Below are 14,668 nucleotides of genomic sequence, written 5' to 3' on the forward strand. Positions count from 1 at the left end.
TTCACTCGCTCCCTTCCCGAGGGGGTTGCGGCTCGGGTCGGAAGAGGGAGGCGGGGGCTGCGGTGGCGACGGCCGTGTACTGGAGGAGGGTCGGCTTCCGCGGCAGCAACGGCTTCGGCGCGGAGGTCCGCAACGGCCTCGGGCGCCCCACCGCTTCGGATATTTCCGCCGCCTGCCCGCTTCGGCTCTTTCCGCCCGGCCTGCGCTGTGCGCCTGCGCAGCCGCCGACGCCACCGCCCCGCGTTGCTCCGCGATGGGACTTGGGGATCGGGCTCCTTCGGCTAGGCTCGAGTATTTCCGTTCGCGCAGGCCGGGCCGGCCGGTCACTTCCGGGGACGCCCGCGGGTCCAGGGAGTGGGGCGGTGTTGCCGCCATCTTTAAGTGGGGCAGATGCGGGCAGCTTCGCTTGCGGTCCAACCATTCCCACTTGCACTTGTGCAGACGGCGGCGTAGGCGGGCCAAACGAAGTACTTGGCCCCGGGGGTCACAGACTGAGGCTGGGTCAGGTCAGAGCCTGAGCAAGGCAGGGGCGTTGCCTAGAGGATGCGTGGTCCAGCACTTTCGGTGTCCCATCGCAAACCCAAAGAACCCTCTCGCAGAGAGTCTGGTTGAGGTAAACTAACAAATAAAACGTGTATTGTGTCAGAGAGTAGGAAGCACTGTGGAGGTTTACACAGGCTGACACACTTCGGAAGCGGAAAGTGGGGAGGGCCGCGCTCTGCGCGGGTCTACAGTTCCAGCGGAGGTGCCCTACGACCTTCCGCCGGCTGCGCGTGAGATGTGGGCGGGGCCAATCCCCCCTCCAATCACGGCTCAGCGTGCCTCGGCGGGGCGGGAGGAAGCGGCGCGGAGCGGTTCTGCGATTTCAGGCTGTCACCAAGGGAACCGTCAGGCGGTGAGCGGTGCCGCGAGGGCTGGTTGGGGCGGGGGGCCGGGCCCGTGGGGGCGGCGGGGGCTCTGTCTCTCAGCCTGCCCGCGTCCGAATGAGGCTCCTGCCGCACGTCACATCCAGTCGCTGAGGCGACGTGCCGCCATCATACGGACCACCAAGGGAGAAGTAGTCGCGGCGGCCCAGTTGGGCCCGCGCTGGGGGTGGGCAGGCTCAGTCCATGGCCTCCTCTTGGCGAACGACCCCGGCCCCATCCTCACCCCAGGGAGTCGGCTCTACCCCTTCGGGTCTTGATTTGGCGTCCATCCCGGCCCCAGCCTCCTCAGAGGCCCTGCCCAGGTATCCTCGGCGTCTTTGGGCTCCGTGGACTGATCCCAGTGGTGTCTGTGCAGCCGCTCCCCCTTTTGCCCCTTTCCATTCTCTTTCCACCATCCCACACGCCCCTCTTCAGCCCTGTAGTTGTCCTAGCTTCACACTCCCAGCTTCGTTGACTCCCCTGAGAGCTGAGTGCTGGAGAGGCGCCGGAGTGAGGATGGGAGATCAGAAGCTGCAAACGGCTCAGATTTGGGGCTGACAACATTGCAACCATCCCAGGGTTCTCAGGCTTCAGACATGGCTGGTCCTGGGACCCAGAGGGCTCTTCCAGACTCAATTTCCCTCTCCCTCTCCGTTCTTCTCATCCGCTCTGCTTGCTGATTATTTATTTTTGTACAGGACGTGAGGGTTGATGACCGTACTGTGGTTTCCAGCCAAAGTCTCAGGGGTGGTTTCTATTGGCCAGCCTGGTTCATGTGCCCATCCCCAGGCCAGTTGCTGAGGCCCTTCCGCTAAGGTCCCATCTGGGGATGGGGAATTAGTTCCCTGGAGAGGACTAGCCAAAGCTCGACTCACATGATCTCTGATCTTGTGGCTTCCCCACCGTCCAGTGGGGGAGGACTGGACCATGCAACAGAATGCTAGGCAAAGGGGGCCATGGTTTCTGGACCAGGGAGGAGGGGATGGCCTCATCCCCCTCATCCCCTCAACCCAGGGGGCTGGGTTGGAAGTGGTGCAGCTAGGCTGTATATTCCTTGTCACCTTCGTGGCCCCCACTCAAGTGGCAGAGAGGCACAGGTTGTTTTGGTGGCAAAGGTGCCTGTGGCCCTTGGGCCTGCAGCCTCTTAGGATGCAACCTAGGGCTTAGCGCATGCAGAGGTCCTGAGGGAAGCTGGGGCCAGTGCCTTGGAGGGACTGGGCAGAACGTGGCGGGTGAGTTGTGAGGGTGGAAGTGCACATAGGGTTGTTAGCGTAGCCTCTGGGAGCTGACACTGGGAAGAAAGGGTCTGTTTGGGGAACGAGGGAGCAGGAGTAGGCAGGGAAGAGAGGCTGGGTGCTGTGGGCCTCCAGGCTGGAGATGGACGGCTGGGATCAGAACAGTGCTGGGGGGTGGAGAGAAGTGGATAGATTCGGGAGGCTGGGCTTCTGGTGAGAATAATTGGATGGACGTGGCATGGGGAGGCTGGGCTTGGGAGTGAACAATATGGGCTCAGGTACAGACAGTCCAGGGGCAGGCTGGCTGGGCACTGTTGTAGCTTTCTTAGATGACCAGTACTTAGGTATTCGTCTCCTGGGTTCCTCATATGGCTCTGGCCAAGTGGGGCGAAGTGGTCATTCTGTCCAAGCCCTCAGCCCTTGATGATATAGTATGGTAACACTTGGGTTCTCGACCTGCAGCCACATGACTGGATTGCAGAGGTGTGGTTGGCCAGCTGCAGAAATGACCTTTCATGGGTGGCCCTCACATAGCTGTTCATGTTGACTTCTTCTCAGAGGGTTGTTTTGGCAGGTGGGTCCATGGACTTCTCAAGGCTTCGGGTGTGGGGCCCTGGCCGGATGTCTCCATGCTTTTCATGTTTGCTGTAATTTTTCCTGTGTGGAATTTCATGTTTTTATGTAGTTGTGTCTGCATAGATTTCCCTTCATGATTAACACGAAGATGATCAAAGATGAGAGCTTTCTTGTTTTCTTTGTTTCAGATTATAAAAGTCATACAAATTGTAAAAAAAAAAAAAATAAGCCATGTTACAGGATTTATAAAGTTCCGGCAACATTCCTCCAACCTGAGACCACTGGCTACCTCAGTGTTCATTCATGTGCCTTCCCTGATCTGATTCTCCCAGCCCCTCCCTGCCTTCCTCTCCCCTCTGATTCTACAGATTCTAGACCAGGTTTCCTAGAATCCCCTTTGTGATCAGAGAGAACCGTGAGTGCTGTCAGAGGGTCCGGGGACGCCCCACCCCTGACTGTGCCACACAGGAGTGCCCCTGCATGGGGGGGCTGCTGACTTTGCCAGACGTAGTAGATGCCAGAGTGGCTCTGGTCTTGGCTAGGGCTAGACTAGCGGGGAGGTGGGGAAAAGAGAGGAATGGGGGAGGGGAGGAAGGGGGGCTGAGGCAGGGAGCATGCCTTCTCTAGCATGTCTGTAGGAAGCCTCTGGCCCGGGCTGGCTTGTCTTTCCCTGATACCAGGGCCCAAGTCTTGAGGGGATCAGGGTCACTCAAAGTGGCAGGGGCGAGTCCAGCTGCACTTCTGGAAGAAGCTTGGACATACAGGCCTAGAAGGGCTGTTCTGGAACCTCTAGGCCAAGGGCAGGCTGACACCCTCCGAGAGTGGGGTTTAAGTCCCAAGCCAGACCCTGCTGCATGAAGATGCCCTCTTTGGAACTGCCTTTCTCCATTGTCTCTGGCACTTACAGCACCCATGGGTGGAATGGGGGACTGTGTCAAGGCCTGAACAATAGGATGGAAGGGGAAGATAGGGCAAAAGAAGCAGTGGCACAGGAAGAGGTTGGAGGGTTCCAGAGACACCGGCCCTCAAGTCTGCAGGACACTGAACTGGAACTGGCAGTATCTGTCCATCTTCATGAAAGCCGCTGCCAGCTGTGCTTCCTGTGACTAGTTACTGAACACACGATAGATACCTCCCACTGTGCGGGAGCCCTTAGGGGCTGTGCGTGGGGCCAGGGAGGGAGGAGAATGGCGCATGATGGCAACGATCACCAGAGGGCTGGGGAACTGGCCTGGGGCTTGCAGCCACCTGCGGGTCTCGGACTGGCTGGAGTCTGCGGGGAACAGAGGAAAGCCTTGAAAGAATATGGATTCCCAGGTAAAGCCCTGTAGCTTTTACACCTAAGAAATGGCTCCCTAGGTTTAAAGTTTCATAAACACATATCCTCAGGCCGGCTCTGGCATGCTGGACACCAGTTTGCTACTTCAGCGCCTGATGATACTGGCTGCCAGTCCACGTCCTCATGTGGCAGTTGGCTTGGCCGGCAGACGTGTGGGTCGAAGGGAACATGGGCAAATAGTACAGGAGCCGTGGTGCAAGGAGGGCACCCCACAGATGTGGCCAGGCTCTGCTAGGGGCCACATCTGCAGGGGGCTCTGGCTCTTACAGGAATCATGTGGTTGCAAAGAAAGTGGTGGACCTGTGGGGTGGGCAGAGAGGGACCCAGGCAAGTGGGGAGGAACTGAATTGGTGCAGACCCAGACGCAGGTTCCGTGTACTGTTTATTGAGCACCTACTGGGCACCGGGCCCTAAGAGGGCTGGCTTGTACCCACGTGATCACAGGCCTCACAGCATCCCCGCGAGGTAGGTGTTCTGCAGCCCCCCCCTGACCCCCCCCCCCCGCACGGAGGAACGAGGTGAGGGCGGAGAGGGGGTGCAGCGCGCACTGGCTACTCTGCACTGTGGACGCGCTGATGCTGGATGAGCTTGGTGCTCTGGTGGAAGCAGCGGCCACAGTCCTGGCAGGCAAAGGGCTTCTCGCGCCGGTGGGTGCGCAGATGCTGCGTGAGCGTGGGCCGCTGGCGGAAGGCTTTGCCGCACTCGGGGCATGCGTACGGCCGCTCGCCCGTGTGGATGCGCCGGTGCTGCGTGAGGTTGGCGTGCTGCCGGAAGCTCTGGCCGCACTCCGGGCAGGCGAAGGGCCGCTCGCCTGTGTGGATGCGCTGGTGCTCGGTGAGCCGCGAGACTTGCGTGAAGCCCAGGCCACACTCGCTGCAGTGGTAGGGCTTCTCGCCGGTGTGCGTCCGCTGATGGCGAGTGAGCTTCAGACGCTGGCTGAAGCGCTGGCCGCACTCAGGGCAGGCGAAGGGCTTTTCCCCCGTGTGCACGCGCAGGTGCTGCGTGAGCGTCGGCCGCTGGCGGAAGGCCTTGCCGCACTCCGCGCAGGCGAAGGGCCGCTCGCCCGTGTGGATGCGCCGGTGCTGCGTGAGGTTGGAGCGCTGCCGGAAGCTCTGGCCGCACTCAGCGCAGGCGAAGGGCCGCTCGCCGCTGTGCACGCGCCGGTGCTGCAGCAACACCGAACGGCGGCCGAAGCGCTCGCCGCACTCCACGCAGCCGAAAGACTTGTCGCCTGTGTGCACCGCCTGGTGCTCCAGCAGCACGGCGCGCCGTGCGAAGCTCTCGCGGCACTCGCTGCACGGGAAGGGGCCTGGGGGCTCCGGCGCGCCAGGAGGCGCCGGGGGTGCCGCGCCGGGGCCCGGGGGGTCGCCGTGGATACGCTGGTGCTGCAGCAGGTTGGAGCGCTGCCGGAAGCTCTGGCCGCACTCGGCGCAGCGGAAGGGCTGCTCGCCCGTGTGAACGCGCCGGTGCTCCTCCAGGCGCGCGCTGCGTACGAAGCCTTGGCCGCAGTCGCCGCACACGAACGGCCGCTCCTCGGTGTGCGTGAGCTGGTGGCGCAGCAGGTGCGAGCTGCGGCTGAAGCTGCGGCCGCATTCGCCGCACACGAACGGCCGCTCTCCCGTGTGTATCTTCTGGTGCCTCAGCAGGTTGCTGCGTTGGCTGAACACCTTCCCGCACACGTCGCAGCGGCCACCTCGCACGGCTCCGGCGCCTGTGCTGGGGCGACCTCGACCCCGGCTCCGGCCCCTGGGGGCACGCCAGCGAGCGGCGGCCAGCCCGGGGCCCACGCCCTGGCGGGGATCGTACGTGGGGTCCTGCTCACCTCCCGGGTCGCTGGAGAGCACCAGCGCGTGTGAGAAGCCACCTTCGAGGGAGGGTGACTCGAGTCGGCCCGTGAGGCTGGCCACGCCGAGGTCCCAGGGGAGGTGGATGTGGGGGCTCACAGTGTCTGGGCCAGCAGAGATGCTGTCCATCTGGAGTGTAAACCCTGCATTGCAGAAGGGGATCCACTCATTCATGACAGAGAACCCACTTGTGCCCAGAGCCACTCCAGCCCTGCAGAAACGGTGCGAACTAGAGCGACCTGAAACTGACCAAGGAGGCAGACAGAAGTGACGTGGGCAGGGGCAGGGGTTGTATCTGTGCAGGCTTCCCTAAGGAGGTGACAATGGGACAGACCCTTGCAGGAGGTGGAAGACTGAAAAGCTGGGGACAGGCTTTCCAGGTCTGACTTAAGTTTGTAAAAACCGCCTTTCTGGAAGGGCTGTAGGGCAAAGGTGGGGCAGGTGTCCGGGTGGGTGATGATGGTTTCCACAAATGCAGAGCTGTGGGTGGGTCTGAGGGAGGCTGGAAGTGGAGCCAACAGGAAGGGAATAGGGCAGGGGACAGAGGCAGGGAATGCAGGCAACCAGGACTTTTGTCTGCCGTGCCTTCCTTGAGATGCCACGGGACTCCCGAGGGACAGAGGGCACGCGCAGGCTGTGGGGCACAGGAGTCGGGCCCAGTCTGCCGGGAAAGGTGAACACGGGTGCCGTGGTGTGTACATGGCCTATGGAGTCCTGGGCCTGCATGTGATCAGACACTGGTGGGTGTCTGCGGATAAAAGGAGCAGGTTCCAGCCACGCTGTGAGCACTCCATCATTAGATGCTGGGGAAGGGAGGCGATGTGAGCACAGGCAACGGAGAAGAAGGAAGTTAAAGCAGGAGACTGGGAGACTAGCAAGGGCTTCAGTAGGTGACAGAAGACCTATCAGATGCCAAAGAAAACTCCGAAAAATTACACTGTGTCAAAGGAAATCATCTGTGCACAGCAAAAACCCTCCGAGTCAAAAGACGAATGACAAACTGCGAACTCTCCAGAGGCAAGGGACTAAGTAACCAGAGTAAGGTGCGCCGGTCAATCAACAAGAAGGATGGACAACCTGACAAACGTGGGGAAAGGGCAGGAAAAGAAAGGAAATGTCACGGATGCTTAAATTCCGTAAAATATGCTCAGTCCCCTCCTAGGAAGCAAAGTGCGTATTAGGGCCGTACTCGTTACCGTTTCCACAGCCTAACTCCAGGAACCCAAGCATTCGTGTGCACCGCTCGCCAGCATAAACAGAAGCCAGTGTGGCAAAGTGCATCAGAATGTCCAATTTCCCACCCTCTGATCCAACAGTTCCACGTCTAGGTACTTCTCCACCAGTTGTGTTCCCCCTGTGTGAAATGATCGGTGTAGGAGGTTTCTCAGTTCTCACTGAAAAGTAACCCAAAGGAATGTCAGTAGGGGCCTGGATGGATAAACAAGTGTGTCCACGGTGAGCCCCAGTGGGCTCTATGCAGCTGTCCAAAGAGGAGGGCGCTCGCTGCTGTGTGTTCAAGTGGGAAGATGCACGAAAAATGTCAGGCGTGGAACAGTGTGAAGATTAAGCATCCACATGTGTTTTAAAAACGGGAAATGAGTATGCACCTGAATTTGTGTTTGTTCTATGCAGAGAATCTTTCTGGAAGTACGCACAAAAAACCGGTGATGCTGGCTGTTGGGGTGCAGGACCATGTGATACAGGCAGAAGAGGGGCATTCCACTGTATACTCCCTTGTGCTTTCTGAATTTTCTAACACGTGAATGTCCTAGCAATTCAAACTGTTCTCCTGATAAAAGCACTGGCTGCACAGAAGATGTTCGGTTGAGGGCAAGGGGAGCAGCCAGGAGACCTTATGGGGAGGCCAAGGTGGCTGAGGTGAGCTGTGGTTGTCTGGGGAAGAGTGCAGCCTGAGGAAAGAATGGGGCCGCAGAGAAAGAACCCGCCGAGGAGCCTGGGGTGGAACTGCCGGTGTGGCTGGAGAGAGCAGAGAGACTGTGGGGCTGTGGGCTGAGAGAAGCAGGTCCAGGCTGGAGTGTCAGCTACACAGCATGAGGCAAGCCTGGCCAGCCAGCTGAAGACTGAAACAGCAGAAGGGGCATGTATCACATGCTACTCTCTCAGCTTCAACATGCGCAACTGACAGACAGAACATAAGAAAAGAGCTTTCAAAATACGTGGGGCAGCTCCAAAGCAAGAAAGGACGGTGAGATTCAGGAATCCAGAGCCTGGTGCATGGTGCTCTACAGTGCCAAGGCTGTGGAGACTGAGGATGAGAGCCAGGCTCTGTCATGAAGTTGGGGGTTGAGGACATAGCCTGGGTGAGCCCAGTCCATCCATGGACCTTTTGCTTTCAGTGAGGCTGCAGAGGTATCTCCACTGAATGGCTAGGGGCCCAGATGAGCCTTCCAGTTGAGTTATGATGGACCCTGTGGCAGTCCCTCACCCAGGATGATGCTTAGGGCAGGGACAAACAAGAAGCCCCCAGAGCTGAGCAGGGCAGGCTGTCCACAGTGCAGCCAGTGGGAGCATTCACACCCAAGGAAACCGAGCTAACTAACAAGGCCGGAAATAACATAAGGTACTTGCAAATTCTCAAAGGATGGATCAGTATCCACAAAACAGGGACACTATGAAAAAAGAATGAGTTTGGATCCTTGTTGATAAAAAACAGCAAATGGGGACTTCTGGGGAATAATGGTATCTATTTAAATTTGTTTCATTGTGCAACAACATTAAAAACCACCATAAAGGTTTTGTTTTGTTCTTTCAAGGCATAAAATCCACAGGGATGAAGAGAAGAAGAGAGGAAACAAACAAATCCCTGACATTTTCTACTCTGGAAAGCAAAATGGGCAAATGGTAACTGTACAGCAGACTGGAGAAGGCGAATAGTAAGTCAGCAGTGGGGAAGACTGAAAGAAATCAACCCGTTTTACCGCAGACGTTGAAAAGTTCAGGAGCTGGAGGTACCAGGTACCTCTGGCCACGCAGGTGAAGGGGCAGGGGCAGCAGGCGGGCTGGGGAAGCTGTTTCAGAAGCTGAAGCTGAAGCTGGGCAGGGCTACTGCAGGGAACAGCCCTGGGTCTGTCTGCACAGAATTCTGAGGAAGCGGTGGGCAGTGCTGTAGCTGTGACTTTTGGACCTCCTCTCGCTTCCTGGCAAAGGGCTGGGTTGAGGGCTGGAGAGGACCCTGAGGGAGTCAAGGGAGTTAAGGGAAGTCACACTGGGCACCGCGACGCTAGCCTCTCTCCCGGGATGCTGGCGAGAGGCTAGGAGTGCCTTCTTAGAACACTCAGAGGAGAGGACTGAAGATCCTCACAGCAGGGGTACCTTCAAGCAGCCCAGCCAGACTGCCCTACGACTGCTTCAGTGGCATCCACTCATGCTCCACCCACCCACTCACGTTTCCCAAGAAGTGAGTCTCCTTGGGGAGTGAACCCCTCACCTCCCCTCCCAGCCCTGATTTGTTGTCCTGGCCGATAAGACCCTCACCCATCTGCTCAGAGCTGCCAGAGGGACCAGAGACCAGACTGGGAGAAGAAAGCTTAAAAAACAAGTTATCGTTATCCTCAGAGAAATAAGGAAAGATGTTACAACTGTAAGAATAACAGAAAGTGGCTAAAAAATGAACGTTCCCGGAAAGAAGGCACTCCTGGAAATTAAAACTCTGCTAGCAGGTAGGCAAATCTCAAAGGAGGGTCTGGAGGCTATAACTGAAGACATTTTCTGGAAACTAGAGCAGAAAGAAAGGGATGGGGAAATCGCAGTGAAGAGAACATTGGAGGATCTGTCCTAGAGTCCAATAACCAAGTAACAGGCATTCCAGAAACAAGAGAACAGAACAATGGAGGGGAAGGAAATCAAAGAAACAATGCAAGCCAGTTTCCCACAACTGAGAAATGTGAATTTCAAACTTTAAGGGCTCACCAACAGTGGTGATAAAAAATGTTTTGACCCGGTTTTACAGCAATTAAAAAAAAATGTTTTGAGAGAGAGTTAATAAAAATTCTTCAGCCAAAATTCAGTGTAATACAAATGTGTTTCAGATATGGACCATAGCTCAGAACTTTACTTCCCACACCAGAGTTCACAGGAAGGTTCACCAGAACAAGGGGGTGGGACTTCCCGGGTGGCACAGTGGTTAAGAATCCGCTTGCCAATGCAGGGGACACGGGTTTGATCCCTGGTCTGGGAAGATGCACATGCTACGGAGCAACGATGCCCGTGTGCCACAACTACTCAGCCTGCGCTCTAGAGCCCGCGAACCACAACTACTGAGCCCGCGTGCTACAACTACTGAAGCCCATGTGCCTAGAGCCCGTGCTCCGCAACAAGAGAAGCCTCTGCAATGAGAAGCCCGCCCACAGCAACAAAGAGCAGCCCCCTCTTGCCGCAACTAGAGAAAGCCTGCGCGCAGGAATGAAGACCCAACGCAGCCAAAAAAATAAAATAAATAACGAGGGAGTAAACCAACGTAGAGAAGGGGTCCAGGGAACAGGGAGCCTGGCCGACGGCAGACCATTGTAGGCTGCGTGGCTGAGGTGGACAGCACAGGGCATCTGGCCTGAGAGCAGGGAACCGCTCTGTCTTGCCCAGGCCCCACCCTGTGTCAAGGTCCCCCCTGTCTGCCTACCCTGTGTACTAACTGCTGTCCCTCTCTGCCCTGCCCCCCAATCAGTGGGATGCAAGCCCAGAACCCGGGGGCCATCCAGGGTGCCGGGGCTGGGAGCGGACGTGGGGAGCACAAGTCCTGCTCTCAGGAGGTTTTACTGGGGGCGGGGAGCAGCAGCTGGAGGAGCCATGAGGTTAGTGGGGGGCTTGGCTCTCGCGGGCAGGAGATGCTAAAGCAGGTTGAACGCTGCAGGCGATGGAGGAGCTCGGGGAATGCCGGAGTAAGGGGCCCATCTGAGCAGGGCCAGGAGTGGGATGGTCAGGGGTGGTGCTGCCCGTGTGGAGGGCCCCATATAACTCACCCGGGGAGAAGATGCTCCCAGCTTCCTCCTGCCACAGGGCCTCAGGGTGCTCCGTCCATGAGGACCCCTCAGGCCCAGTCTCACTATGGGGAGAGGCCTGGTCCAGCGCCACGCCACAGCCCTGAAACCACAGTGGTCACTGCTCGCCTGTGTCTGGCTAGGCCCAGGGAGGGACCTACCCAACCCCCACCCGCTGAGGCTCCCAGAGCAGGGGCTCACCTGGGCCTCCTCAGGTAGGACAGTGGAAGTGGCCTCCTGGGGGTTGGTTAGAGGCCCAGAGTCCAGAAGCTCTGGAGAGGAAGGGTGGGGTCAGGCAGCTCCAGGGGCTCCCCACCCTGCTGCCCTCTTCAGTGGTGTGCCAGGTGCTGGGGTCCAGGTGGGGCGAGAGCCGGGTGTAGACTTGGGGCTGGGCATGTCAGGGGGGCTCTAAGTGTCCACACAGGAATGGCAGAGAGTGTGGGTGGGCATGTCTGGCACTTGTCTGGGAGGCGGATGAGAGAAGGGAATGCTCCCCAGCACTTTGGGGTCCTCCCTCCGCTGTGCCCACCCATACTCCAGCCTTCTGTCTGCTCTCGAGCAATCGGCTAATGTCCCCCAATGGATCTCCTCAGGGAGTGAACCCCACATGCCTCCCACACCAGGAAACCCCAATAGCCAGCTCCATGCCAGCTGAGAACATGGAAGGAACCACAGTGGTGACAGTCGGGCTTGGCACGCGAGGGATAATGATGGCCACTGGCTGGGCGGGATGTGGGGACCGCCAATGCACGGGCACGTTACCTACCCTCACCTGGATCCTCTGTAACCCCAGGCTCCTCTTTCACCCATAGGCCCAGTGACGACTCCTGTGTGGCCCCACAGGGCATCTCAAGTCCAGGTTCTGGAGTCCGAGGTGTGGTTTGAGGGAGGGGCTGGAAGTCGGAGGGCTCCATCTTCTCTGATAGCACCTCCTGGCCTTGCACCTGGACTGTGACCTGGGGAGGCGCCCCCCACCATCAGGAGCTCAGGTGGGAGTTCATGGGCATCCGCCCTCTCTTGGGGCCCCAGGGGCCCTGACTGACTAGGTGCTCTAAGGACCCATGTCCACCAGGGACTGAGCAAGGAGCAAAGGGACCACCTGCAGTTGCTCTCCTGCTGCTGACGCCCACCCTCTCTCCCCACCCTGCGTCCCTTGTCCATGCCGCTAGGGGATGGAGGGATGGGCCAGTGATGCTGGCCCTGGGACCCCGTCGGCCCTCACACAGGGTCTGCTGCAGGTGACCACCTCCAAACCACAAGGGGCCAGTGTCTGGCTGAGCACAGCACCTCCCAGGAAGAGGCGGAGATGCATACTGTTCCAGCCCCGACCGCCAGGGCCACTGACTCACCCATCTCCGGGGCCCTCCCGGCTCCCGGCGCAGGCCCTCGACCAGGGCAGCGGCCTCCTCAGGGCTGCCTGGCTGCTGTCCCCGCACGCGGGCCTGGATCTCGGGGGGCAGCGCGCCCAGGAACTGCTCCAGCACCAGCAGCTCCAGCATCTGCTCCTTGGAGTGCACCTCGGGCCGCAGCCACTGGCGGCAGAGTTCACGGAGCCGGGCCAGCGCCTCGCGGGGACCCACTGCCTCCTCATAGTGGAAGTGCCGGAAACGCTGTCGTGCAGCCTCTGGGCCGGGATCCCATGGGGCGGCTTCACCCTCCTCCTCAGACTCCTCCAGCTTCACCGTGATGGGCCCCTCATCTTCTGGGGGTGCGTGGCCCGGGGAGCCCAGAGCTGTGGGCCTCATTGGAAAGACCAGGCTGGAGTTCTGAGGCCAGTGTCTCTCCCTGGGGGAGGAATGGGATGAGGCTGCTGCGATGAGGACAGTGGTGACAAATGCTTATTGAGAGCCTACTGGATGCTGTGCTGTTGAATCCCGAGACCTGCCAAATGGAAGGAGGATGAGGAAACTGAGGCACAGAGGCAGTCCCGTACCGAGGAGCTGTGGGGCTGGTGAGCCCTCGGTGAGCCTCTCTAGCTGGGCCTGTGCAGAGTCTCTGGTAGCCCCCTGTTCCTGGGCTGCTTCTTAGGCCCAGAAGGCACCTCGTCTCTCCCCCAAAGCCCACGCTTCTTCTGCATGCACCACCTAACCCCTGCTCTGCATCCCTCTCTCTACCAGGTGAATGCCACCTACAACATCCACTGCCTGGGCATCTACACCACTACCACCCCTCCCCCACCAACGCCAGTCTATCACTGCAGCGTCCACTCTCCCGCCTTGTCTCTCAGACCACTCCCCTCCCAGCGCGGCTTCACAGCGCAGCCTGACTGCACCTGCCCCACCCCACACCTGTGCAAGGTCACCTGTATGGCCCAGCACCCAGACACCATTCTCCCGCCATTCAGCCCCGTTCTCTGAGCCCGACTTATCACAACACGCAATGCCCCACTATCTCCTCCGTTTCCTGATTTAGGTGGGACTAGGAGGTAACAGGGGAGTTTTCAGAGGGGAGCTACAAAGGAGCCAAGACCACTGGACTCGGAGCCTGCAAGGAAAGTCGGAGATTCTGCCCAGCCTATTTGCCACGTAACCTCGGCTTGTCGCTGTGCCACTGTGAACCTCCGTTTCCCCCACCCCCACCACACTCGCGCTGCTCCTTATGCAACTGGAGGTACAGTGCAACCTTTGTAGAGAGATCTGAGTTTATTAAGGAAGTGGATTCGATTTCGAGGGCCGCCTGATCCCGTGGGTCTAACCTTCGCTCCTCAAGGTTCCAAGTCAACCTGAAACCCCAGGAGACAGCTGGGCCTCCGTAATCTGGCCGGCCCTGCGGAGCTCCCTGAACTACATTTACCAGAAGCCTGGGCGGGCACCTTCTGCTTTAGGGAGCCGGGACAGGTCCGGGTGCCGCCATGGCAACTGGGGGCGGGGACTCCAGATCCTGTCGCCGTGGCAACGCGCAGTGATTGACAAGCCGCGCGCGACAGCGCTGGGCCCGGCCACGGGGGGCACCCAGGCCCCTGTCCTACGCTCCCGATCCCGCTGGGCCGCCGCCCCCGTCCCCGCCCGAACCTTCCCGGTTGAGGGGCCCCCGCCCTCACCTCCGCGCTCAGCGGGCCGCTCCGCGCTCCTGAGCATGCGCACTCGCCGACCTTCCCTCCCCGGCCGGACTATGTCTCCCAGAACGCTCCACGCACCAGCCGGAAGCGCCGCCTTGCCCGTCCCCCACCCTCGCCTCAGTTTCCACCCTCCTCCCGCTGTGCCCCGGGGCAGCGTTGTTCGCAACGATCGGGTCACACTCCGGGCCGCGTCTTCCCGCGCTCCCAGCCTCAAATCCAGGCGTCCAGGCGCCCGTCGACGCGAGCAAGCTTCTCAGGGGGTAACGGGCGGCCGCACCGCCTTCCCAACCGCGCATGCCGCCACCAAGTCTCCCTGAATTCTCTACGGGGCTTCCGGGGATTAGCAGGGCTCTGCACCAATCACGGCCCTCGCTAGGACGCCGTCAGCCCCTGTCTCCATGGCAACCCCCTGTGGAGACCCGGCCACCCCTTCCACCGCCCTCAGGACCGCAAGCGAGCCTCTCCCACTTTCGCCTTGGAGAGAGGCTCGGCCGGCTCCTGTCCGGGAGGAGGTCAGCCAGTCCTCCGCGCGCGTGCGCGGCGCGATGACAGTTTTTGTTTTTTTTTTTTTGCGCTCGTGGGCGGTAGGCGGGCCCGGGCGTCTTCATGGTAACCAGTGGGCCGTGCAGGCGGTTTCCAGGGCAACCCTGGGTACCGGCCGGCGTCTGAAAGAGGATGGAAGAGGTAGGCTGAGGGTAGAGATGCGGAGCGAGAGAG

General features: G+C 59.5%; 1 protein-coding gene across 1 annotated transcript; it reads right to left on the reverse strand.

Annotated features, from left to right (window-relative positions):
• Positions 1–10,743: 10,743 nt before the first annotated feature.
• MZF1 (myeloid zinc finger 1) lies at positions 10,744–13,959 on the reverse strand (the record flags this gene model as incomplete). The annotated part of the gene is made up of 6 exons (XM_082861969.1): positions 13,934–13,959; positions 12,243–12,774; positions 11,666–11,849; positions 11,095–11,165; positions 10,876–10,996; positions 10,744–10,760 (listed from the first exon to the last, which is right to left on the reverse strand). Exons 2-6 carry the CDS (start codon positions 12,636–12,638, stop codon positions 10,744–10,746), a joined length of 789 nt encoding a protein of 262 aa, XP_082718095.1. The 5' UTR covers positions 12,639–12,774; positions 13,934–13,959.
• Between the last annotated feature and the right edge of the window lie 709 nt (positions 13,960–14,668).

This window comes from Leucopleurus acutus (assembly GCF_964270905.1).
Source record: "Leucopleurus acutus genome assembly, chromosome: 20".
NCBI classification, from domain to species: domain Eukaryota; kingdom Metazoa; phylum Chordata; class Mammalia; order Artiodactyla; family Delphinidae; genus Leucopleurus; species Leucopleurus acutus.